The following is a 26,716-nucleotide window of genomic DNA, read 5'->3' as shown; positions in this document are numbered from 1 at the left end:
CGACTCTTCTTGGTTGCCTTGAACTTGTCCTGCAGATCACATTCCAATGAGACATATCAAGCTATAAAACCTCATTACGAATTACAATCAGACACTACAGCAAATATTACAGAAAAACCACAATCACAAAAGAAAAAAGTTAAATTTATTCGTGAAAGCAGACTACCTCCGAGCCACCACACATTCCATGGAAGGAAAGAAAAGACAAGTATTATTCCCCATGTTGCCCCTCCCCTCCTAATAATGCAAGATCTCTCCTCCTCTGGAGAGGAAGAGGAGGAAATACGTATTCTTAAAATGTATGCATACTGGCTAATAATGTTTAAATGGCGAGATCTTGTTTATCAGAGCAAGCCAGACATTTAAAAGCCTGCCAACTTTAACTAGGACCCAGGCTCAGATAACTCTTAATCTACAGAGGAATGCAGGTGATGTTATTAACTCACCTACTTCTGCCAGGAAACCTGAAAATTAATCCCATCTAGGCTTTGGCAAATACAATGCAAGTTACAAATTCTGTTTTTCTGCTAATTCTGCAGCAACTATTTCCTTCTTTCTTACCCACCCAACAAAATCTGCCTGACATCATAACAGCTGGATCCCCCTGAAACTACAGAGGCCAGATGGGCCAAGTATCAAGTGAAATCTCAGTTTTGAGAGGCATCCTCCAGCAATGCCACAACACCAAGTTATCTGTGTAAATAAGTGAGCAAGTAAGCGCTATTGATTTAGTATCCTGCTTGCAAGCAGCACAGCAGTACTTCACTGCCTTTAACCACTGCTGCACAGGGGTGCCAGCAAACAGAGCTGACAGGACTAAGCCAACCAGGAGCACTTAATTTTAAAGGAAGGAAATAGAGTTTTGAATATTCATATACAAACGGTACCTGCGCTTTCCCTCAGGAGCATGCACAGCACATTTCTGCCTCCCCAGGTCTTCTATCACACTCATTACCATAGCATCTGAAAGTGCTGAAAGATAAATACAACCTCCTCCTGCAAATCTCTTCACAGTGGAGAAGAGCAATTCAGTTGTTAGTGCATACTTATGTTTCCAAAAAGTTTTAGACAACATTCCTTATTGGAGACTCAAACCATTTCACTAACGTGAAATACTTTATTGAAACAACCTTTTTGGAACCAAGGCTTACTCCGACAGTTATACACTGGGCATTCACAGAATTATAAGGCCAAGCTGCCAACAGAAGGCAACTGCTTTTACCCAGTAACTGCACATCCATTTGAGAGAATGTTGGAGATGCTGGAAGAAGACATATTTTAGTTCCCCTCTCTCTTTTCCTCAACCTTCATCTGTACTTAGATCTCTCTTTGTCTTTTGATTTCTTAGGACTTCTGCTTCTGTCTGCTTTTTTATCCCAGTCTCTTATTTGCAAGTCGTCTTTATATTTGTCCCTTTGTTTGCTGTAAGTGTAGTCTCTCTCTTGAGATCGGCTGCGACTCCGATGCCTGTCTTTCTTCTCACTCTTTGTTTTCTCTCTACAGCGTTCTCCTTCATGTTTTCGATCGGAATCCTGTTAAAGGAATTGAATAGATATGTAGTTACAGACAAAAGGGGAAAATATACAAAGACATGAAGAGAACTAGAAAAGAGTCGAGCATGGTTGGTTCCTTAGCTAAGGCTGGTACTAGCTGAAATAGATTCACATCCATGATGATTTGAAAAAGATAACACATAAAAAAACTCCACTGTAACTACATGAAGAAGGTAAGTCTACAGCTTTTGTCAGCATTTACAGAAAAAAGCATGACTGCCAGGCATGCTGCTGCTTCTATTTCCTAAGGAGCATTAGTAAAAAATGGTTATATTAGGGATTCTACTCAGATGGATATTATCAAACTCTTTATAAGCATCACACAAGCTTCTAAGCTAGATTTGGATTTTGACTTCTTACCTAAGCAGTGGAAGTATTTCGATCATAGGTTTTGGTTGAAACCCCACAGACATTCCAGTGCTATGTAGAACAGTTTTTAAGACCTGCCTGTAATAATCCTTAATTGCCTAAATTCTAGGCTTTGGAAAAAATGAACGACACCGTTACAAAGACCAAAACTATGCACACACACACAAACTACTTCACCTCCTTGAAGCTAGAAGTCCACAAGAAAAGGCAACATGGAGAATCCGATCCTTCTAAACATACAGTCAAACAATAATGAGGTAATGAAAAATTAGTTGCATTTTGCAGGCTGATGGGTATGACCCATACAGAAAATAGGAAGATACACTCATACACAGACATAGTAAACTCTAAGGGGTACAAGTCTATCTAATTTAAAATGGCCTAAAAAGGAGAGACCAACAGTATGTACTACAGGTGGTAATGGTGTTTCAGCACACACACAAAAACTCTTCAAAAAAATGCTGCAAGTTCAGGTAGCCAAAAATGAGGAAATTTTTAATTTCCCTGGCTTTCTGCATATCGTCGCCAAGAACGCTGAGAGGCTCAGCACACAGAACAGATTTGCACTGGAAAGAAGTGAGGTTTATGTTAACAAAGGTTTATGTTAACATTGCTGCCAGTAGAACACTGCTTCACTTGTTGCGCTAGGCAGACAGTATTTCTGTGTATTAGTAAATGAAGGAAAGACGGCTTAATTACTCAGATTCTGAAATGTCACACTAACAAGATTATGGCAGAGCACATGCTAGAACGACTATGTGGAGACACCAACACCCGTACAGGCCACAGCATCATAGCAATTTTAGAAGTAAAAAGATAAAGATCACTTAGGAAGTTGCCATTTCATTTCAAGGAACTCTAAAGATTTTCTTAATACACAACACTGAGTTTTGAACTCCTAACATTTTCAAGCACTGGTAAAAACTATTTTGATCTTATTATTCAACTAAGATATACAGTGGAACAAAATACAAGAGGAGCTTCAGAATCCTGCAGAAAGATACACATACAACTTGCTATTAAGAAGGTGGTTGGCACTTTTATTTTGAAGGTATGATCACTTGAAAGTTTAGTATCACTATATGCTCTAGTAGACAGATACCATTTTATGGGATTTTAATAACACCACTATTAAACACAGATCATTATGAACTACGAAAAATGTCTGCATTAAATTACACAGTATTTCTTTCTTAATTTCAGATATGATTTTAATTTTTCTAAATATGTACCCATGACAGTAGCATTCACAATTGTGGGGCTAAAACCTATACTGCATGTACAAACAAGCAAACTTTATTTATTTAAAAGAAGAGTGAAAAAAAAACTACTTGAAGAAGAGCTTTTATCCAGAAAGGCAGTGATCAGGATGGTTCCCAGAACAACCACCCCCTTTAGAATTATGTAGATAATGCTGAAATACTAGAGTTAAAATAAGCAACACAAAAACCCTGGACCAACACACACATCAATAATCACAGATTTGATCTTTATCTATGTAACAAAAGATTTCTGCTACTGCTGGGTACAGTAATCTCGCTGGTGGCCAAATGCTTGTTCCACATCTTTACTGTCAAACTATTTCAGTACAGATTTTAAAATCTGAATCCATCAAAAAGGAGTGGGATTCCGGCTACTTATAAGAGGTTTGTCTCTTCATCTTCAGAATAATGCACAGCCATATTACTCTTGTACCCGAAGGCCTCAGTCTCCATCTGTTTGAACAAGACAACAGGTTTCAAGCCCCTTTGCGGCAGGGCCTGAGTAAACATCAGAAGATGGACAGACTGGTGGTGGAGTAGAGAGGAACAAGACAAAAATACTGGCCAGAAAAACAGATGGTGGGCTTGCTGCACTGCTGCCTTCTAGCTGGTTTGTGGCTGAAGTTTCCTCCCAGCACAAGGAGAAGCAGGAGAAAAGCAGAAGAGCACCCAGCTGAAAAATCTACCAAGCCAACCTTGGAGACAGGCTACTAGCCAAGTCAGGGCAGGGAACAGGTTAGTGAAGACTTGAAAGTGAAGACAAATATCCTACATTGAATGCCACAGAAAAGGGCAACTTGCTGAAAGGATTAAAAAAAGTTATATGAGCATGGAGCCAGCTAAGCACAATGACCCTCACAGAAGCATTTCGGGTATAGGTGTACAGGGCAAGTCTGAAAGTGCTACAAGAAGGTCGTCACAGTAGCTAATATGATCACAGAGTAAAGAAAAAAATGTAGTAATTTGAATTAATAGAATGAAGTGCAACTTAGTTCCCCCCAAAATTGGTTACGTTTCCCCTCAAATGAGATTTTACCTTTTTGAAGTCTTTGGCACAGAAAAGAGTCAACTTTTTAAACACACTAAGTTACTAAAAAATAATGGTATTTTGAAATCAAATCTTTTACGCCCTATCCAAGTCAGAAACATGCTGTTTTCCCATTGGAAGAGGAAGAAAAAGATTCCTACTTAAAAACAGGCTCTCTCTTACTGCTGAAGTCCAGATTTCTCAATCCAGGATTACAGCCTCTTATCAGTCAATGAGTAAGTGCTGATTATCCCAATTCTTAACCCAGCACTGTGTTGGTGAAAACACATGAGGAGGGAAAGACACTTCTCTGGAAGTTCATGGCTGGCTTTGCCAAAAGTAGTAACTTGCTAAACTGCACTTGCAGGTAAATCAACTAGAAATACCATGACCACAAAAGTAGAACAAATAGGCCACCTCTACATACATTAAGCACACTAATTAAAGGTTAAAAGGAGCAAACAAATAGAGACAGCCTTTTCAGGAGGAAGATTTTGATCAAACTTGACCGTGAATATAAAGAGAACGGGGTCCAGTAAGCAGTAAGAGCAGGAAATTAAAACCAGAAAAATCAGTATCTTTGCCAAAACCATGTACTACAGAAACCTGAAAGTCAGGAAGCCCCTATGTCTCACAAAAATCCATTGGATAGGCTATACTCCTCCACTGATTTAGTTATCTTAAAAAAAAAAAAAATCTCCAAGGAACCAAAAAACACAGAGAAAACTGGAAAGGGAACAAAGTCATAACATAGATCTCAAGCAGAAGCATGACCTGTATTCAAAAAAACTCTACCAAATTCTATTCACAAACCCACATGGTAGTGCAGCCTCCTGGTCCAGACCCACATCCTGTTACCTACTAAAAGCAAGCCACAACACCCTACCTCTTCTACCCTCTGGAATCAAGTCAAACAGCACAAGATTCAAAAATATATTTTAAAGCATCAACACAGAGGCTGAAGATTCAGGAAATGGGTGTCAGACTAAGAAAAGGATGAGTCAAAATATGCTAAAGAAAAAAACCAAACAGCAAGAGAACAGAAAAACAACATCATGGAAAGTATTCAGAAAATAAAACCCTTTCAGTCATAGCTGGAGCTGGTAGCACAAACTGCAGTTTCAGCTGCCAGAACTTCCCATTATAAAACCCTGTTCTCTATTAATTAAAATCTCTGCCACACTAGGGGCTCAGGGTGAAAGTTTATGTATGAAGCATGGCTATTGTGATCTTTGGCCAATTAGTTGTGGAAGGTCTGCTCTTGTTTTGTTTTAAAGTTCTTACCCCAAATATATTCTAATATTTCCAAAATAGGGTCAAGGAAAAATGCTTTGTTGCCTATACTAAAAATGCTACCATTCATCAAAAAGGTTTCCATACTGTTATGCTTTGTGCTGGTCTCGGTATTCACAGTGAACATACTCTGCCTCAAGAACATGCCTCCTTCCCCTGTTCTTGTATACGAGTTCCCCAGATTATGCCCAAATTATAAATCTAACAAAAAAAAAATTACATTTTGTATATGCTACACAGGATTTGTCAGCTAAGCTGCCTGCAGATTCCATCAGGAAAGGGCCATGCCCAAGACACTTACTGAATCTCTAAATCAATTGAATACATACTGCTCAGTATGTACATACTATACAGTACACGCTAACAAGAATATTCAAGTACAGACACAGAGAAAGATTCTTCCCATAAATTCATTTTTACAGCTCCAAAAGGGAACTATGTTGCTTGCCATCAGAGAATAAAAGTAATCCTCCACCTGTGATTTTGGGCATAAGAAGGCTAAGCTATTTACACCGAAACGGGTAAAGGTGAGCAACAGAGAGGAGTGGGAAAGAAGAAGATACTAGAATACAGCAGCAGCAGACTATGGAACAAACCACAATAGGAACAGGTGACTAAATCACAAAAACATATACAGAGACACAGAAGAGATCAGAGAGTCAAGCACTAGAAAATACTATTTTCCAGAACCTGGAAGTAGCACCAGGAATCCCTCTGTCCTCATGTTTTTGTCCTATGAAATCCACTGCTAATGTGTCTCGCAGTCCCCTTTTAACAATTATAACATACAGAGGTTAACAGCCTATTGCTGCCAATACTTGTTGTACCATCTGCACGGGGGGAGACATCTGAATGATTTTAAAATGTTCTCTGCTAATAATGCATGACCAGCCAGTTCCTGGCTGTGTAATTTCTGAACCATCAAGAACAAAGACCACTTCCAGACCACTTCCAGAAACACCTGTTTCAAGAATGTTAAAGCGACAATGTCAATCAGCCAAAAAGATAAGAGGAAATCTAAACCGACATTAGTTCAGACCTCTTGTGTGTATATGCTCTGATCGAGACTTTAATTACCTGAATAGGTCCCTCCCCTCCACCCAAAGGATCCCAACTGAATCAGTATACAGACATTGACAAAAAGACTTGTACCACGAATGAGCAACAGGCCTTACTGGTGGCACTGAAAAAATTTAATTGCTAACGTTCATGAGAAAAGTTATTTTTAGCATCACAGCAAGAAGTGATGCAATGGAACGACCAAATCATGTAAGCTTTCTGTAAAGCAGTACTCAAAACTCATGCCAGGACAATGGCTTTATTTACTGTGGCTGGAACCTTATTTCTGCAAAATTGCTAGAAGACAGCTTTGTTCTCACTTATACAGCTTGCATTATTAAAATATTGGGGTTTGTTTTTTGTGGTTTTTTTTTTTTCCAGCTTAGCTCAATTCTCCCTAATGCTCACACTTCAGTGGTGGTTAACCCTCCACTCTATCATTGCAGACATTGTTGCCATAAAACATCAACATCTTGATTACCCCAAGAATGCTGACCTGACAGGCTGCAGCGGAACTAATGAATGGCAGAACTACTATCTTCTGATGATCCTCCACAGTCCGAGTTTTACAGCACAATACAGATGCAAGCAAACCTGCATACAGATTTTACAAAAACACTTCCAAAGCAGTTAAGGAAAAATAAAAAAAGATAATGCAAAGAGATTGTGTTTCTGATTCCATATGGGAAAAAGCCAATACATGCTGGTTTGGCAAGAAAATGAGAAATAGTTTGCATTCATGAAATACGATTAACTCTAGTTTATGACTGGGAATATGTAAACAACAGGTTCAAAGTGCTGAAGATCTCCTACTTCACGACAGGCTAAACTGCCTTTTCAGGAGGTTTTGGCAAAAAGCCATTCAGACATGCCAAGCTTCAAAAGTCCAGGAAGATTTGGAAAGCCTCCTTCATAATCAGATACTAACATCAGCCTTCTGTACGTTTACAACCGCTGTATTTTATGGGACTTTGCACACCATGTCCTCAGTTCAATATCAGACTTTTTTTTCTTGGCTTCTCTTATTATGAGAACAATAAAAGGGTATAAAGTTAATGCACAAAGAGGCTAGTACCTTAGATTTTTTGGTCCTCTTTTCATCCTCTTCACCTTCAGAGTGGTGGTGCTTTTTCTTCTTTTGTTTTTTACCCAAGTGGGACTGACTTGTTTGAGAGTCTTCTATATCCTCATCCAGCACAAGGTCATACTTGGCACTGATGGTGTTCGTTAAGGACAGATCCGTTACTTAATATCAATAAATGGCAGAACATAAAAGCTCACAAAGCAAACAAACCCCTGTTTATCAGATCAGGGTTTACCAAGACTTACTATGTATTTCAGTCAGAACAGGATCGTACACATTGAAAAAAATCAGCTGTGCTAAAATGACTGAATTCTGTCCTGTCAAACAGTACAGCCAGGTCCCAATTCTCCTTTCTTCTCTACCCGTGGATATCTGAACAAGCTATGGTCTTCTCTTCTCTCATGTCATTCCAGGGCTCTGGACTGGGAACATTATTTACCTGCACACAACATGGAAGTGAAACAGCACATTCTGATGTGACTAAATTCATCGAAGTCACCAAATGAAAAATGCAAAATGCTTGATTCCATCTCAAACACCAAATGGTTATATGAAGCAGCAGCAAAACACCCATTTGGCAGGCTTTAAAAATAAGAAGTCTTTTCCAGGCTGTTTTCTGTACTTAGTGCAAAAAATACCTTTAGCCAGAAAAGGATACTCCTGCTTTGGTTTTACCTTCTCTTTCAGAGCAAGTTTTGAAGGTTTGTCACGTTCCTTTTCGTACTCTTTGAAATCGTCCTTGGTATACCGCCCACCTGTCCACAGAAAAATATATTCAATTCACTCCAACTGAAAAAAACAACCAAGATCCACACCTATCAGTAAGTTCTGCTTATGAATTTAAGGGCTTTTCATAACCATACAGAGATTTATAGCAGGATACAGTTCCAGAAACAACACTGACATCTGGGTAACAGAGTAGAAGACAGGAGGACAAGTTGTGATTTTCGGTCCTTCTCCTGCTTGCAGATCCCATTAAACAACATATGGCTTTCTCCTCAGTCATATCCAGTGCAGACAACACATGAACAGGACCACAAAGCAGGATTTAGCAACTAGTCCGACTTTGATTACAGGTCCTATGTCACGCTACTTAAAATTCTGTTACTGTGAAAGCCTACAGACTATTCCCATTATTAAATGACCTTGCTCTGGGAAACCTCTGAGACAGCTACTGCTTAGGAATTCAAATGGAAAACTATAAAAAAAATTGTCATGTCTTGATTTAAAGAGGGGCATGACAGATTTCATTTTCCATCCATTCACCTGAAAGTACCAGCTCACAGATTAATAAACTATTCTACAGCAACGTGCTGCCATCTCACGGTCATACTTAAAACTGCAATATTAACTGGCTAGGTCAGAAATAGGCTACTGAAGGTGGAAGGACAATACTTCCCCTAGGTCATTTTCTGGGTACTATATAAGCACAACAAGATGACAATATAGTTAGCTTTCCAGTATTTAGGACAGTTTAGACCTAAGTTAGCCAGATAAAGAAAAGTTTTCCATGTAGTCAGTTAATACAGGATGCACTGCAGAGCATGGTATAGATTACAAAGTCATCTCCGCTCTGTGCGGGACAAATTCTAGTACCTCAGCGTCCACAACCAGCCCCAACCTGGAGAAATCGTATGCAAACAATTGAGGGCTGACTGCATTTTTAGGCAAAGACACACAAGAACATCACCAATGCAATGCACAGTTACCTCTCCAAGTCCAGTGTTTTCCTCATGTCCCCAACAACCAAATAACCACTGTATCCACCTCTCCCACCACCTTTTTCCTGCCAAAACATCCTCAAACATCTGGGTTTGTTTGCCTGCTATGCAATATGCCTGACCTACAGGAGGTGAAGAGGGGAAATCCCTGGCCTCAATACTGACTTTTTCTTGTATACACCCAACTGTCATACAGTGAATAAGAAAAGAAACTAGAAAGTAACAATGTACTGCTATATTATTTTGCTAGTAAGTAATATCAAAAAAACATCACTTTTAAAGCTTGAGAGGAACAAATGATTTACTGGCAAAACTACATCCGATAAAAAGGCAATCCATGGCAATGTAATGTTAATATAACAGTAGTAAAACCTTCTACTCTTTCATATGGAACAAGTGAAGAGCTAGCAACTGTGTTGCTCTATTTACTACAGTACCAGGAACATTTATACCCCTGAAGATGAGACGATTTAAGCTCATAAACAATTTAGAAGTCATGGCTTATTAAGTTATGAGGGTCAAAGAATTGCAAACGTACCTACCTTTTCCCTTCCACTTAATCTTCGCAACAGACTGGCTAAAATCCACATGTATCCGTCTGTCATCTATCAGCACATTGTCCATTTTGAAGTAGGCTTTCTCACAGTCTTCCTCCTGATATTAATGTTTCCAGAAAATTTTGAGTTATGATTATTTCATAGGAATATTCACTGAAGAGCTAAAACACAAATTCAACTGTTTAATGGCATACATTTTTTCTAAAGTTGTGTAAAGCACAGCAGTTCTTGCATTGTGCCATTTCAAAAGAAATAGTTAAGCTTTGTCCGAAGGTAAACATTTCAAATTCCATTTCACTATTTTAAAAATTTGCCAATCCAGCTATGTGCTTGGCACATGTAATACATTCAGGAAAGACAAGGAAAATAAGGACAACTAATAAATGCGCCATTTTAAGTACACAAGGAGGCTAAAGAAAAGTGAGAACACTTTTCCAGTGTTTTCCAGTTTTCCTCACAGATTAGAGAGATTAGCAGATACAAACAAGAAACTATGCACCATCAAGAGAACTTTTACTATCAATCTCACAGTAAGAGCAGCGTGTTGATAAAGCAAGCATCATTTACAAGTCCAATATAGGACACTACTGTACACACCAATCTACCTTCTTTCATACACCCTCCTCTCTTCATGCACCTTGCCTCCTTTTTCTCCTAGCATTCCCTTCTTTAACTCTTCAAAGTCCTAAAGTGCTCTGGGGAAAAAAAGGGACCCACTCTCCTCCCACTGGTTTCAAGACAACCTAAGAAGAACATACTTGTACTGGTTGGCTGAATAGAGAAAGAGTTAAACGTTTGCCTCATTTAGGACCTACAACTTCCATAACTAAGTCAGTAAGAGAAAATATTAGCTACCCCATACTTGAAGATTCCACTGTTTTTCCTTAATGGAAGTATGCCAAAAACGAACTCTTATAAGCAGAATCTACATACAGTATACCTAAATAACATACCTTTTCAAACTCAATGAAAGCATAACAGAGAGATTCACCAGTCTTCCAGTCTCGAATCACTTCACAGCTGAAAAATTGGTATGAAATTAAAATGTCAATGCTGTTGGAGCAAAAAACGTAGGATAGGCAAGCATTACTTAAAAGGCAGAATAACAGGGTTTTTTTTAAAAAAAAAGGAACACTAAAAAAAAAAAAACCCTTGAAGGTATTGTAACACTTGATTCTGAGACCCCTATTGATGTGGGGGTGTCTGCACAGAAAAAATGCATGTGGCATTACTTGAGTAATTATTAGACTTAACTTACAAGTGGTTAACATGAAGTGTAGAATTAGGTATGAATTTCTGATTAACGAAGCAAAACCTGTTTTCCAACACTATTGTTTGTTACTGATTTTTTGCATTTCACTAATGCAAGACAAGAAATTTCACATTCTGTTTTCTCAGTCATTTTAAGGAAAGTTTAAACAGACACCACGTGACAAACTTTCTCTTCTTAGCAAGCATCTCTTTAGCAACCACCTTCTTATCAGGCAGTTCACTGGGCAAAAATAAGAAGCCTAAAGTATTGAATCAGTAGACGCAAAATAGGAACAATACAGTATTGCATCAGTATTACCAAACTCTTGTACATGATGTGAGAATTCTGACTACAGGATGTAAAGGAGGTCAGACACGCAACTAGGGCAGGAAATGTGGTAGGAAGGTGAGATTTAATAAGGTGAGACCTCCCCCACGTGTACTGAGGAAGTGACAAATCAGGATTAGGATACACAATGCAAAAGATGATCAAGACCAATTTAAAAAAAAAAAAAAAAGGAGACAACAAGGCTATTCAGACAAGCTAAAGCTATATGAATTCTTTGCAGCAGCCATCAGCGAGGAAGAAGGTAGGACAGTCTTGTGCCAGAACCCTCCTTCGTGGATTATTCAGAGAATCCATCTAAAAGTGGAAGGATTGCAAAAGAGGTACTGAACAAACCGATAGAGAAAAAAAAAAACTAAGAAATCCCCAGGACATCCAGAAATCATGCTGGAGTTGTAAGAGTGGCAAACACAATGCCAATTTCACTCACACACACAGACAGTCTAGTGAAGGATCTGGGAGTCTGCAGGCCTGTATGCCGGTACCTCACAAACTGGTAGAAACTCAAGCCAGGATAGAGTTAGCGTGCATCTGAATAAACAGGACATACTCAGGACCATCTGAATAAACCTAAGTGAAGCTCTCTGAAAGAGTCAGTATGCTTGTGTGTGATGATGATCTATTTGACGCAGTCTTTTGAAATCCCTCTGGAAATTCTAATACTCCTGCATCAAAGGCTTTTGGGGAAACTAAGCAGCGACAGCATAAGAAACATATTTGCATTGATAAACATGTGAAAGACCAGGTAAGTGTAAACAATCATTTCTCACTGAGAAAGTAAAGAGCTCACCAGTGGAATTTGCTGATAATACTAAATTGTTAAAGGTAGCAAAAATAAAGACTGAAAAAAAATGCAGAAAGTTCTTAAGAGACCACCTGAACAACAAGATAGCAAATGACATTCAACATAGATAAATGCAACAAGATGAGCACGAGGGGGAATCCTAATTGTGCATTGTAAAAAAAAAAAACCAACAACAACAAAAAAAAACCACTTCAGCATTAACTAGAAAAGGAGTTGAGAATACCACTGTGCCACTGTAAATCTGTAATTTCTTTAATACCGTGTGCAGTTCTGGTCCTCTCACCTTGAGATGAAAACAAAAGAACAGAAAAAGGTTGAGGAAAGGGAAACAAGATAAGGAAAATTCCTCTACAAAGCATGAGTATGTAGGCTAGTAGTCTCAGCAAGGAAAAAAGATTACTTTGGGGTATAGGATAGAGAGGTGTAGGAAAGTAGGTTTCACGGCCCGTCATGTCTTTTGATACCAGGGGGTATCTTTTGATACTAGGAGGAATCAACTGAAACTAGGAGCCAAGTTCAAAACTGAAAAAGGCAGCAGGCATAAGGAACATTAACAAGGAGTATATCGGATGCCAGAAATGTTTGTCGCTTTATCTCAAAACCATACATAATCCCATGGAAAAGAAAACCCCAGAGACTGTATCTAGCTCAGGTAGCATCTGAGATAAAACTGCTGAAAGGAGGGAGAGGACGGGGGGCTGGGGAGAGGATCATATGCTTTCCTTGTTCCTGCACTTCCCTAGGGTTTCACTTAAAACCACTGCTGGGACAGGATACTCTTCTAGCTAGATCTGACTTTGTATCACCATTGTTGTGGTCTCTAGCCAAATGCAGGCACAGGATAAATCTCCAGAGATGCCAGAATACTACTTAACAGGCAAACCTAAAGAGACTGGCAGGAATCAAGTTCAGTTTCAACAAAGAAGGTTTTCTTTTTTATTTTACAATAATTACCTTTTAATGGGACCAAATCGTGAAAATATTATCTCTAGGTCTTCATCTGTGGTCACAGGATTCAGTTTACAAACAAACAGCACATTTTCTGGTGGCTTGACCTCTGCATCTGGTAAGTCTCCCACCTGTGGCATACAGAAAAAGACTTTCATCACTTCTGCCTAAAGCTCTCTACATTTTATTGCCACAAGCACACTGGCAACACATCTTTTGGATGATCTCAGACACATTCCTATCACAAAATCAAAAATTAATACAATATTTTTTCTACCCCATACAGGATTAACTTGAATGTCACAAAAAAGTGTTTTCCATAGCACCTAAAAATGATTATCTATTTGCAATTCCACCACTGGGACTTCAGTGAAGTCACAAATACTTTCTACCTTGCTTTCCCTGTTCATAACATAACAAATACACAGTTCTAAAAGGTGAAAGTGTACTTTTAGAGCCACTCTGATATAAAAATAAAAATGGACTGGATCTGTTCCTTAGTTTTTGTCTGTACCTAAAATAAACTCACCTTTCCATGAAGTCCAGCAACAGCTAGGATAAGCTTAAATTTAAGATAGCTTGATATGGATGAGAAGTTACAATTATACAACTTTGTTCAGATAGACAGAAGGGAGAAAGCATTCATGCCTACTAAGAAACACACTTGCTTACAGCACACACAACTTCAATGTTTGCAATCTTTGATCAAAATTCCCACCCTCGAACTAGCAAATTAAGTTACAGAGGAAAATGCAAATACACACACCACCTCCTTTTGAATTGTGGCACTTCTTTTTAAAACCTAAACAAAAGACTAGTGATATTTAAACAATTTATCTCCATCTTTTACTTAATATGCTAATATAAAGGTAATGCATATTAGTTTGATAGCAGAAAGAAGCAAAATAACACAAGGAAGAAGCAGATTCCACAAAAGAGAATACAAAAGGAGTTTAAGCATATGACACTCTCAGAGAAGTTGACTGTTTCAACAAAAGAACAATGGAACTAAGAGTTGGGGTTTTTCAAATCAGTGAAACTAGCAGTACACTTAGTTTTTGTCTTCAGCATATATAACATAGCTCCCTATTGCATTCGGCCCAGCAATACTCACAGGAAAATTACTGCATTGGCTCACATATCACACTTAACTTTTTTAGCTAACCTTAACTTTATCTGGAAAACAGGTCATTAGCCCCACTGCTGCTGCAAAATAAGAGCCCACACCTGCCGATCTTCTGCAACACTGTGGCCACATCTAGACTGACCTTGGTATTAGTGTCTGCTGCAAACTATTCACCATAAATTTGAACTTGGTAGTTGTAAGGAAGTGTGATGGATTCACCCATCCTTCAACAGTGTGTGTGCTTTTTTCTTTTTTTCTTTTTTAAAAAAAAAAGACTTCAAAGCCTATTCACAATTTTTGTAACTATATGGAGTTTACAACTTCCAGCAGTTACCAAACATTATATTTAAGAAGGAAGAACATAAAGTTAACGAATGTTAAATTCAACTAATCTCACAGAAGGAAGATAACCATTACATATATGAATAATGCAATCTCTATGCCACTACATGCACTAGGAAGAGATTATCTCAAATTAGCTCAGCCCCTTCCCACACATGCTAAACCTTTTCCAGGATTAAAGCTATTCAGCAGCATATTATGTATGTTATGTTTTTTAAATGGATGCATTTCCAGCAAGTTTTCATAAAGCCTCCACTTTTAATCCTGGCTTTGAAAATGAAATATCATCGGTTTTATCAGAAAATCACCTCCAGTGCTCATGCTCAATCCTTTTCATTGTACCACAGACATTTAATAGCCCAGATTTTAAGCCATGACATCATCATCAGATGAGCAATTTTAAGATAAATAGTATATATTCTCCTAGACTTAATATAACATGCACACACAGAGGAATAACATCTAAAAAGTAAATACAGAAAGATGTTCACCATTTCCAGAAGAATGGCACGAGTTTTTGCTTCTTTTTCTGCCTGAACTTCTTCTATTTCATCTGCAGACCGTCCTTTCAAGTCATCAATTTCTTCATCTGCTCCTATTCTGCCACTCTGAAAAATGAAGGAAAAAGCTATTTATTACCAAGTCATGGCCAAAAATTCTTTTTCACTTTCCAAATATTACTTGGATGACCTCTCCCCTCACTCCCCCAAGACATGAAAAATGCTTAAGCACTGTGTATCTCTGCAGAACTGGGCTTTCATTCTGTTCCTCCCACTCAGACTAAAAAACAGAGAGAGAGATGATATTATTCTCATGTGTTTCAGGCACTACGAACTACGTATGAACTTTCAGGCCCAATGTGAACCATATTCAGTTAGATATTCTAAATTCTTTTATACTCCCATCTCATATGCAACATCTCAACTCATTTCTAATCTAGATAGCTCCTACCAGAAATGAAGACAAGGAACACTGCAAATATCTGTGCTGTCTAACAAGACTGAAACATCAAATACAGTATATCACAACAAGAATTTTGTTTTTACACGTCTACATCTAGGCAGGATTTGAGGTTTAATTTTTTTCTCCTCATCAGCATCTCTAGAATGCTGCCCTCCTTAGACATTTCTACACCAAAAGGTTTATCTTCAGACAGGCTATGGGGGGAAGAAAACTAAGTATAAGCTTTCAAATCTCCATGCAGTTGGCAGTGAGCTATTAAACTCCTTACACTGTTTAACATATCTGAAGGTCCATCAGAGACTAACCACAGTCCAGATGTACTATGAAAGCCTAATTCCATTCTATTAAGGTTAAAAATAGACAATATTCTCTCTAGTCAATTTATTCATTGCTTGAAACAACTGCTTCCATACAAGGACATAATCTCACATAGCAACTTCCGTAACTGCATGCTATGAGTAAGTTACAAATAATTACTACCATATTTTTAGAAAACTCCTTCTGTTTGATCAAATACACCACAACAGTATGCATGCTTGCAGATAAAACTCAAAGAATGACCAAGATTACTTCCACTGAAACACAGACTATTTCACATTTAAAAGGCAAACAGCAGTAAGCACTTTAATATTAATAAATGTTAGTTATATTTTGTCTTCTACCAGAGCATACAAAAACCCAGTAATGCCAAAGGTGAATATTCTGAATGTTCTGCTTAACTGCACTGTAATTAGAAATCTAAAATATGGCTTTCCAACCTAACTCCACCATAGTCACAATGGAGAGCACCCAAGTCACCCTTTTATCCTTTTCTTGAAAGATTAAGCTGCCATATTGGATTAAACGCAGCAATAGCCCCAAATAACAAACAAGCATTTGACACGTCAGAACTCAAGCTGGCGTAGTAGAAGAGCATCTCTTCTCCTCCTCCGCTAAAAATGTGTAGTTCTTTCAGGATATAGATTTGATAGACAAAGTCTTAAAGACAGAATTCTTATTAGTGCTGGCCACTAATAGGGATAAGTTTATTTAATTATTTCTTTTTCCCAAGAAGCGATCATAAACACTCACATCTAGCTGTTCCTTAGTAGGTTCCGGTGAACGATCAGGAATAGACAAGCCAGGTGGATCTTCAAATGGATCATCTAAAATTACTGTATGATTTATCCTTAGAGAAAACAAAATCAAGACCAGCATCAGTCACATGCAAATAAAACTCTCTTTACCCAAGTAACAAGAAACCAGCCCCACTGATTCTCAGTTATATCCCAAACAGCCAAAAATACTGTATGCTTGTAAATACTAGTACTGATGCTTTTGTAAAGGCAACATAGTTGCACATAATTCTTACATAGTTGTTTATTTTAGTACCTGCTTATTTTACCAATAATACTGGAATAAAAGAGTATTTAAGATGCCATGTACAGGTCACCTGACATCGCTATATTAATCTAGTTTCCAAAAAAAGATTAATTTGTTTAATTATAATGTATTCCTCAAAAAGGGAAGTTAAAAGCAGTCACACCTGATATCTTGATACGGGATAAAATCCTTATCTACAAAGGTTTCATTAATTGTCTTCAACACATCCATGCCTTCTGTCACTTCTCCAAATACGGTATGCACACCATCAAGGTAATCCAGGTTTTCCCCTGTAGTAATAAGAAACTAGAAAAGAAGATACAAAACAAGTAACAGTAAATAGAAAAATTCAGGGCTTGAGTTTTACCATAGGAGAGGTACAACTCTCACTGAAATTGGGGCGGGGGGCGGCGGAAACATCTCTTCCCGACTTCTGCAGGAGAAGATTAGTCTTCTTCCATCAGCTCCGAGAACATGGTGAGCCAACCTACAGCTCACAGCCACTGCCTGAGGAAGAGAGGCTCTCTCATACACGACTCCCTCCGCACAAGCTCGCAGCTCCAGCTCACTGGACCCTTCTATGAATTGATATGACTCAGTAACCTGGCAGAAAACCAGACCAGCAGAGGAAGGGCAGATGGTTATCTGCCAGGTAGGTTTGTTGAGCAAGATCAGCAAAGGATGTTACAGGCATCACAGCTGTTGAAAGGGAGAGGACAGAAAGAGCAAGGCTACCCCTCTGGGCAGCAGTGAGCTGTGAGCTGAGCAAAAATCACCTGTTCATCAAACTGCATTCAGCAGGTGCATTTTCACAATTTTGGCAAAAGCTTCCATAGTTCTACCTTCACCTGCTTCTAGCCAGACTTTTTTGCTTCCTTCCCTTGTATCACAAAGCCTTCTCTCCCAAAAAAACAGGATGCAGTAGCATTGAGAGGAGAACTAGAACACAGTAGCATTGACTTAGATCAGCTTGAACCGGAGCTGAAACGCATCCTAACACAAATCAGGTGGTTCGCTTTAGGGCAAAACTGAAGCTATGAAAATTAATATCAACTGAATGCTTGGTAACAAATTAAAGACAGAGGACACTTGGATGAAGGAGGAAGAAGCAGATATGCACAAATGACAGAACACAACCATTACATCCACACTTTACAATCTGACAGGTAACATCTCACTCCTCATTCTCTGCAACGCAGTTAAGACTGGTTAGTATTTGGTAGAGGTTACACTAAGCTACATTGTATTTGTAAGCCAAGTCCACGTAGTTCCTTACTGGAATTTTTCTTTCCCAAGGAAGAAGCTGCAATAATGTTCCTGGGAACTGCATTCATTCCCATATTCCTGCGTATATGCTAGCAGGCTGCATTCTTAAATGTAAATATAAATGTCATTTCTTCTTCCTAAACCCCCCACCCAAACAATTTTATACAGACCATGCAGGGAAGCAGCAAAATTAACTCCATATATTACAAGCTCTAGCTGGAATAAAACTGTAGTTTTTTAAATTGCTCTTCCATTATTTAAAAATCCCTCTTTTTTAAATTAAAATATATGGACATTACAAGTGAGGCATTTTAATATATATAAGTGACAATGCACCTCAAATAATAATTTAGAAATAATATCATTCTATGAGATTAGAGCTTTAAATATACCTACAGCAAAAACTTTGTGCACTTGAACCGGGAACAGCAAAGGGAACAACAACACTCTTAAAAATTGTTTTATAACAGCACTGGAATAAAACTGTAAACTTACGTTGTCTTATTAATGCACACTTTTATGTAACCATACACAGGAAACTGTGGTATGATTTCAGTTTCCAAACAAACATGAAGTTATAACCAAAAAGTTGTAAGATTATTTTAAAACCCAATTTCCTTACTTTTCACTTCCATTTAACTACGGGATTTTTTCCTGCCCATTCTATAAATTAGCAAAATCACATCAAGGTATTAACAGAAATTAATAAACAAAGAAAAAAATAGAGGATGGAATTCTAACAAATAAAACTTCTAAAATTAATCTAGGACAAGATTTAAATCTGAGCATTTTAATCTTTCTTGTCTGTAATCAAACACCCATTGGCACCTGGGACACTATGCAAAATACTTACCTTATCTGTGGCCATTTTTTTACATGCTTTTTTGACCACATTACAAGGTGATGCTATTGAGATGACACTGTCATTGTTATGCCTCTTTTGTAAATTCAAGAAATTTTCATTTTAGTTACTTAGACTAGTGTATCAAGGCTTTCCAACACTGTATGCTGACCTGTGATCCATGCTGATCATTGCCATTGTTCACCATTGACACGGTTCCCTTTTTCTTGTGCTTAATTCTCGGCACTTTCTCTGCCTCAAAAAATCTAGCTTGATCACCATACAGTTGACTGAAAATACATATAACAAATACGTTACAAGGCAAAGGAATTTTAAAAAGTGAGATAAACAAATGCCGTGAAACAGTAAATAAAACATCTTAAAAATTTTTACATTGGCATTCAAATAAAACCAGAATTTACATTGCATCCATGCACATTTTTATGGACCTGTACATTTACATAATTCACTTTATATTACAGGAAACAACAGATTTTTCTCTGAGGCATTTCACAGTGGCTTTTTTGGGGGAATGGGGAGGTGTATTTGCATGTTTTTAAATGCAGTATATAACATTTTTTCTAAGGCATAAAGTGAATACGTATTTTGATAAGTAGGTTCCGTAAAAATAAGTTAATCCACACTGTAAAAATGCAATAATTTATGTCACAAATTTCTCTTCCAAGATAAACGGAAAGCGCCTAAATCTACGTGTAAACTTAGTTCATCACATAGACAGGACTGTGTACAGTAACTTGAGATACACAGGATCTGGCAAATTGTTAAATTCTTTTTAATTTTTTAAGTCTAACCCTGATATCACTCATTTTGTCTCACTCCATAACTGACAGAGGCATGGTCAATACACACATTTGCCCAAATTTAAGGACAGTGTTGTGTTTGAACTCATTTTGCTAAGCAGGTGTAAGCCTCTATGAAGAGAGGATTCAAATTAAACTTTGCCTGCATCAGTTTCCTGGGTAGCAAGAACAGAAACTCCAATTTCGTGGACTTCAGCAGTAATGAACAGATAGAAAAAACAAACTGCCATTCTCCATGCTAGTAGCGGAACAGAATCTGCCACTTACTCTATCTGCCATACTAAAGAGCCTCAGAAGACCAATCCTTATAAAAGAGCAGAATATCAAAACAAACTTGATCTACCCGTGTGCAGAGACAGCTCAGGTCCAGCAAGTTTACCTACCTAGACTTGCACCTGCTTAGCAGATTATACTGCTTCCAGGATCAACAGAGTGGTGACCCACATACCCAGGTTTTCAAGGTTTTGTAATTAGGAGGCTCTGACAGACCTGACTTACAAAAGTCAATGTGAGTCTAGCAACACTGTCTCTGTTCAAACTGAGCTATTTATCTCTGTATGCTGTGTTCCCCAGCACTCCAGGTCTAGTTCTGCTCTGCAATTTTAATTCTACTTTTAATAACAATTTCAAAGGAATCATATAGAACATATGCAGTTTGCTAGCTTCCATATTTGAATGATTTCTTCAACTTTTATGCACATGACCACTGAAAACATGTTAAACGGGGAAGAAAAGTGATTTCCTTATACACATTCAACATGACTAAAATGAACTCAAGTAAATTTTTAGAACAACAGGATTACTTTCTTATACACAGAGGAAATCAAGTATAGCCTCTATATTCCCCTCCAGCTCAATTAAATACATTTTGTTACAAAAAGTAGTAACAAACTGCTAATGATTTTGCTTTCTACCACTTAGTTATGATACTTCTCTTACAAAACTAAACCTATAATTATTTGCTAACTTTTAAATAAACAGAAATTTATGTACAACTTGTCAGTTGTAACTTCGCTTCTAAGGTCAGCGATAGAAAAATCGCAGTCCAGAACAAAAATCTGAATGGCCCAAAAGCAGCATAGGAATTAAAAAGGTATTTTGGTATGACAACCAAAGCAGCTTATGCATCAACATTTTTACTCCCCATCAGTAATTCTGCCCCAAGAGAGCTGAAGATAATCTAATTGGAACTCCTATTCCCCTATACAACTTCTCTGTCGATTAAGTAACACATAAGTTTTACTTACCAAAATATGGATTCCCCTCCACGGCCAGTTCCCATGGGGTCACCGGTTTGTATAATAAAATCCCTCTGTCAGAAAGCAGAATACATAAGATATTGCTTTCATGTTTGTGAATCTAAATGAAGGAAAAAATAAGGAATTGAGAATACTCACCTGTACATTATAAATAAGACAATAGTTGTAGTACTTGACTTTGCAGAGCTTCAGAAAATTCAGACAAGCTGTAAGAAATTATACCAACATTTACTACAGAAAACCCCAGATATAGTAAGTATAGGTACAACAGATATCCAGTTCAATGTGTAGAAAAATGTTTTTGGAGCAGACTCTTAACTTATCAGCGTACAACCTATAAACGCTGTAAGAAAGGCTTTAAGGAGAGGTAATGTTTCCTCCCTTCCTAAAGCCTACCTACAGTGATTCAGAGAACCTTAAATACAGCTACTTATACAGAAATGCACATTTTTTCTCCCCAGTTTCTTTCCAAACACCTAAGAAAGAAGATCACAGTTGCCTTTCGATTTAGAATACATTTTCTAATTTTTTTTAAATAAATACGCATTACATGTATAATAAAGGCATAACAAAAAAAAAAAAAATCCAAACTTCCCAACAGCACTTGATGCTTGTATTTCCAACACACATCTACAAGCCCACAGGGACCGCTGACGGCCACGGACATACCGGCACTCGTTTGGATCTAACGCCAGGACTGAGGTCCGACGCGACACGCCAGAACACGGGTGGGAGAAGCTGTGTTGCTGACCGAAACCTCCCGTTTGAAGCCTGCTTCCTCGGGAGGCCCCGCCGGCAGCGAAACCTCAAGTTGCGACAGCCCCAGCAACGGGCCCGACTCGCTACCAGCGCCCAGGGGAGCCCAACGGCCGGCGGCTGGGGCGGCGAGGGGTGGGGAGCGGCCCCACGGCCCCTTCCTCCCCGAACGGTGGAAAACCTCTGGAACCTCCGCAGCCCCCCGAGCCGCGGCAGCCGCCCCGCCAGCCGGGGAGCCGCAGGGAAGCCAGCCGCGCGTCCTCCGCCAGCGCCACCGCGGCGGCCACCAGCAGGGCCGGGCGGTTAAACACCGGCACCTCCTGACCGACCAGGCGCCATTCGGGCGCGGAGAGCGGCTGCAAGCGCTGCCTGCAGCCGGCCGCCCCCAGTGGCCCCTCCGCCGGCGGCGACTAGCCCGCCCGCGGCTTTATTCGGGGCTTCCACCTGCCCGCGCAATGGGCAAAACCGCGCCCGTCGCTGGCCGCGACCGCCTCAGCTCCCCCCTGCCCCTGCCCCGGTCTCTGCCCCAGCCCGCCGCGCTCCTACCGCGGGGCCGCTCCTCCGTGTACAGGTCGATCACCAGGTCGCCTAGCGTGGTCTCCAGCAGCACCGCCATGGCCGCCACCCGCCTGCGCACGGCGGCGCGGCTCGCCCCGCCGTCGCTGGGCCGCCCTCTGCCGGCGCGGAGGAGGAGCTGGCGCCGAGGCAGCGCGGCCCCACCGCCCCCCGGCAGGCCGCGGGCCGGGAGGGAGGGCTGTCTGGGGGATCCTGCCAGGCGCCCTGGAGACGCGGGCAGAACTCCCCTCCGCTAGCGTCTCCCCTCCTCAGAGCCCCCACAAGCGAGTCGGCCTCGCAGCGGGAAGAGCCCCGAGGCCGAGCCGGCCCTCGCAGCTGCCCGCCTCCATGCCTTCCCCGGCCTGAGGAAAGGGGCCTGTCAAACACAGCAACGAGCGCGCCCGTTTCCCCTGCTCTCGCAAGCCCCGGGGCTGCAGGAAGATACGCCGCGGCTGCGCCCCCACGCCGCTCAGCTGCGGCGGGGAGAGGGTGGGAGGCAGCGGGGGTAGCTGCCAGGGACCCCTTCCTGAAGGGGGTGGGGGGAAATGGAGACCCCCAGGAGTAACCTCCTCTGGCAAAGTACATGTTTTGAGGCTGATCACGCAGCTTTTGAGCGTGGTGCTCACTGAGGGGTGTGCTACATAGTCAAAGAAAACCACTTTTACCTCACAGTTATTAATTAGAAGGTTATAAAGTGATTAGCAGTCCCAGTATTTGCCTGCAGCACACAGCTACAACACCCCCGTGTAGTACTGGGGGCGACACTGAAAACACAGACAAACAGAATTGATTCCCTTCCAATTGATGCCACAGCATGGTTGTTCTTGGGCTCCGTGTTACAGCTGTGCTCGTCTAAAGGCTCGTTACCTGCCAAGCGAGGGATGCTGCTCCCCCGCGCAGGGAGCTCCCACTTCAGGCTGCGCTGTCTTCACCTCCGGCCGGATCACGCTCTGGTACTCACTGCACAATGAGTCGATTCAAGTCACTAATCTGTTGGGAAGCAATTTATTTTTTATTGCTGAATTTTTTTTCTGCCAGATTAGTGACCTGAATTGACTCGCCGTACAGTAAAAGGGAACCAGTGAAGGGGAAGGGGGGGAGCAGGAATGCACAGCTGGGAGTACGAAGAGGTGCAAGTAGGCTGGTAAGAGCAGGCTCTCCTCTTTAAAAAGCAGCAAAAGTAATATCAGATCACCACATTGTATAACAGCACCTTTATAAATAGCCAAGCAGGGGATTTACCCACTTTGCTGTTCATCACTATCCTGCTGCGTGGTGGTCCTGGAGACATAGTGGGCTGGTCCTGGGACCAAGATCTGCACTGCAGGGAGCTGTATTCTGCCTCCATAGTGTGCTAGTTTTCAAAGCTGTTTGTGCTACCATCAAGCATTTTGCAGTGTTGTGTTGTCTTTGTGAGCTTATTCCCAGTCTGTACATCAATCCTGAATTGATTCAAGGCTGTTTTTAAACCATCCTGTGTGGCAGTTATGATAGAAGAAAGCACTATAGCACACATTACATTTATTACTCTGAAACTTTAAGGGGGATGTAAACAGTACATCAGTATTATGGAAGCCTGTGCTGACTGAAGTTTAACTATTTACTTGCTACTTCGAGAATTCATGCTTTGCACTTCAGTAAGAAAGCATCCCACTTACTTAGGCCAGACTTTTATCCCTTTTTTAGTCATAAATTAAATAATAATTTCCTTATTCTTTATTCTGGCTTTTGCCTTCTAATAACCCATGGCTATAATGAAGGTTCAAAGAAAAAATGGCTTTTCATGATCACTTTAAAAAGTCAGAAACATCACTTCCAACTTAAATATAACTGAAACCACTGAAAGACAGCACTTCTGGCACACTCAGCAGCTCAAGCAGTGGTCAGTCTCAGTACAAAATATTTAAAAATGTTACACATTGTAATAGTTATAAACGTCAGGACACATTCAGCTGCAGACTAGAGGAGCCTAGGAGGCATGCGTCTGAGCCAAAAGGGGAAAGCCCTCCTGTCTGTCCCAGCCCAGCCTGTCCCGGCACTAAGTAGTTACTGAATCACTCAAGGAGAGATCACTTGTGAAACTAGATCACTAGTTATTTAGTTATTGCAAGGAATTTTACCATTTATGTTAAACAAAACTGTTATGACATCCGTTATGCTGAGACTAATGAAAGCTTTGAAATTTGGGGAAAACAAGTATGTTGAAAGCATTTTTAGTGCATAATTTTTGCAGTTTTAATTAAGTTCCAGGAGAATAAAAAAGGAAGAAAGAGGATTGAAGAAAAGGGGGTGCAAAAGATTGGGAGAAAAAGGAAAGAATGAAGGAAACAAAAACGGAAGGAAGGCGTTACTTGATAGGTAGTTTACCAGGAAACTTGCAAAAGGAGACAGTCAAAAAGGACCAGGCATTCATCTCCTATTCCATTTCAGTGAGACACTAAATTCCTTGAGGTCAGCTGAGAACCCAATCTGAACTTTGCTGAATCTATAAATTCTGCAGGTCAGCGATCCTTGCTTCCCTGTGTTTTTACATACTCTGATACCATTAATTATTGTGCCTCTGGTACATTTTGTAAACATTTTAATCATGAATCTAATACACAAAACACTGTAGTATTGTAGTTTGCTTTTGCTCATCTAGGATTCACCAGTCCTGTCGGGAGGTAACCCCCACTCTGATTTACGCCGAGAGTGTAACTCATAGTTAGAAATTTAGGTAATTTAAACTTCCTCCCACCAGCACATGCAAATGACTGCAAGTACCAACAAGAGCTGCATTCTTGTAGCTGCCATCCTCTCCCCGAAGACTCTGATGTGCCCCTTCCGAGATGCAGCAAAACATCTTGTTGGGGAGCTGACATACCACGCAGTTTTCTGCCTCGTGAGACTGCACAGTGAACAGACCCTTCACCTATTTCTTTCAGTTTACCAAACACAATAGATTAAAAAAAAATCTTAAGGACAGGTCTAAGAGAAACTAGGTAAACTAAGAGATGGTAAAGAGAGGCGGTGGAAATTAAGACGTCAGAGTTTTTATCCCTTCTGTTACTGACTTGTGTGATTACAGAGAAGGCAATTAATAATCTTTATTTTTTCTAATCTCTAAAATAGTATTAACTACTGATAATACATGTATTTAGTGATGAAATATTTGAAGTTTTCACATGATATGTATGAAATATACTTTGCAATTACATTACTCTCTTAGGCCTCATTTTCTAATGCCTTGTGTCTCGTGCCAGATGTTTATACCAGTGTCTCAGGAATGCAAACTGCATATAAAATACTAAGTTTCTCTGGGTTTTATGATTTATGTTTGCTATCAGCCAAGTGTGAGTCATAGAGCAATATAAAATTAGGCTACAGATTGCTTCAACAGGACAGCTAATTTATTGCTCTGCCCTGGTTATGTTAAAACCTCCCTAGACAAGTTAAGATGTTTGCCACCCTTACCGTTAGAACGCTTTTTGCTAACAGATAACGGTAATCTGTCTTGTTGCAAATAAAGCACTTTTTATCTTCATATCCACCGAGGACTTGGAGATTTAGGTTGTTTCCTTTCTCTTTGTCAGAGACTTCCATGTTTTTGACTGCCGCTGTTAAGGTTCTCTCCGTTTTTTCTTCTCTAGGCTGAAGACCTCTAGCTCTTTAGAACTTTATCTTGTGCTTTCTTCCTTTCTGATGACTCTTTGTGCTCCCCCCTGGAGCACGCTGCCTGCTTTTGCTTTCCAGAAACTTTTCTTGAGGTGCAGTGCTCAGAACTCAGCCCCAGGTTACTCCGGCCAGGTAACCCATGCCGTTTACACCCAGAGCAGGTGGACAACTGCGAAGGAAGCGGGTTGGTTTGATGAGCGTACGTTGGCCATTTCATAAATAGTAGTAATTATTAACGTTAGCTATGTGGGTAGTTCTCTTATTACGCGAAGTGCTTTCAAAGGCTGTAATCATCTATTAACGGTAACGGGCCTTCGTAGGCGCAGGCACGTGTCCACGCGTCATTCTGAAACGCCGAATTCGGGATCTCCCAGCGGCGGCGGTGCCGGGGCAGTGCCGTGCCGGGGCAGTGCCGTGCCGGGGCAACCCCGCCGCCGCCGCTCCCGGCAGCAGCCGCAGGAGAGCACAAATTCAGCTGTTTCTCTGGGGGCGGGGA

The 26,716-nt window shown here is 40.2% G+C and overlaps 1 protein-coding gene across 9 annotated transcripts; it reads right to left on the bottom strand.

The window, feature by feature from the left end:
* Window positions 1–123: 123 nt before the first annotated feature.
* PPIL4 (peptidylprolyl isomerase like 4) lies at window positions 124–22,674 on the bottom strand. 9 transcript variants are annotated; one of them, XR_012673032.1, is made up of 14 exons: window positions 22,558–22,673; window positions 21,394–21,461; window positions 21,244–21,308; window positions 19,348–19,465; window positions 18,731–18,817; window positions 17,232–17,374; window positions 16,778–16,874; window positions 15,235–15,351; window positions 13,282–13,406; window positions 10,879–10,945; window positions 9,911–10,022; window positions 8,323–8,402; window positions 7,639–7,777; window positions 124–1,532 (listed from the first exon to the last, which is right to left on the bottom strand). XR_012673032.1 is itself a non-coding variant. In XM_075146196.1 (14 exons), exons 1-14 carry the CDS (start codon window positions 22,625–22,627, stop codon window positions 1,308–1,310), a joined length of 1,530 nt encoding a protein of 509 aa, XP_075002297.1. In that variant the 5' UTR covers window positions 22,628–22,669; the 3' UTR covers window positions 124–1,307. The 9 variants fall into 9 exon arrangements, 8 of the variants coding, with proteins under 8 accessions (XP_075002297.1, XP_075002299.1, XP_075002298.1 ...); XM_075146196.1 differs by having other exon boundaries at window positions 8,306–8,402; window positions 22,558–22,669; XM_075146198.1 differs by lacking the exon at window positions 22,558–22,673 and adding an exon at window positions 21,925–22,461 and having other exon boundaries at window positions 8,306–8,402.
* Window positions 22,675–26,716: the final 4,042 nt, after the last annotated feature.

The sequence above is a fragment of the Calonectris borealis genome, chromosome 3 (assembly GCF_964195595.1).
Source record: "Calonectris borealis chromosome 3, bCalBor7.hap1.2, whole genome shotgun sequence".
Taxonomy (NCBI): domain Eukaryota; kingdom Metazoa; phylum Chordata; class Aves; order Procellariiformes; family Procellariidae; genus Calonectris; species Calonectris borealis.
The sequence above is the reverse complement of the archived record's forward strand: the minus strand, read 5'-3'. Positions and strand labels throughout refer to the sequence as shown.

Bases quoted from the DNA above. Each gene is read 5' to 3' on its own strand.
- PPIL4 (XM_075146196.1), bottom strand. From the start codon at position 22,627: ATGGCGGTGCTGCTGGAGACCACGCTAGGCGACCTGGTGATCGACCTG. The intron at 19,466-21,243 runs GTAAGTAAAACT...ATGTATTTTCAG, and splicing joins GGAGGGGAATCCATATTTTG to TCAACTGTATGGTGATCAAG. The intron at 10,023-10,878 runs GTATGTTATTTA...CATTAATATCAG, and splicing joins CTTTCATTGAGTTTGAAAAG to GAGGAAGACTGTGAGAAAGC.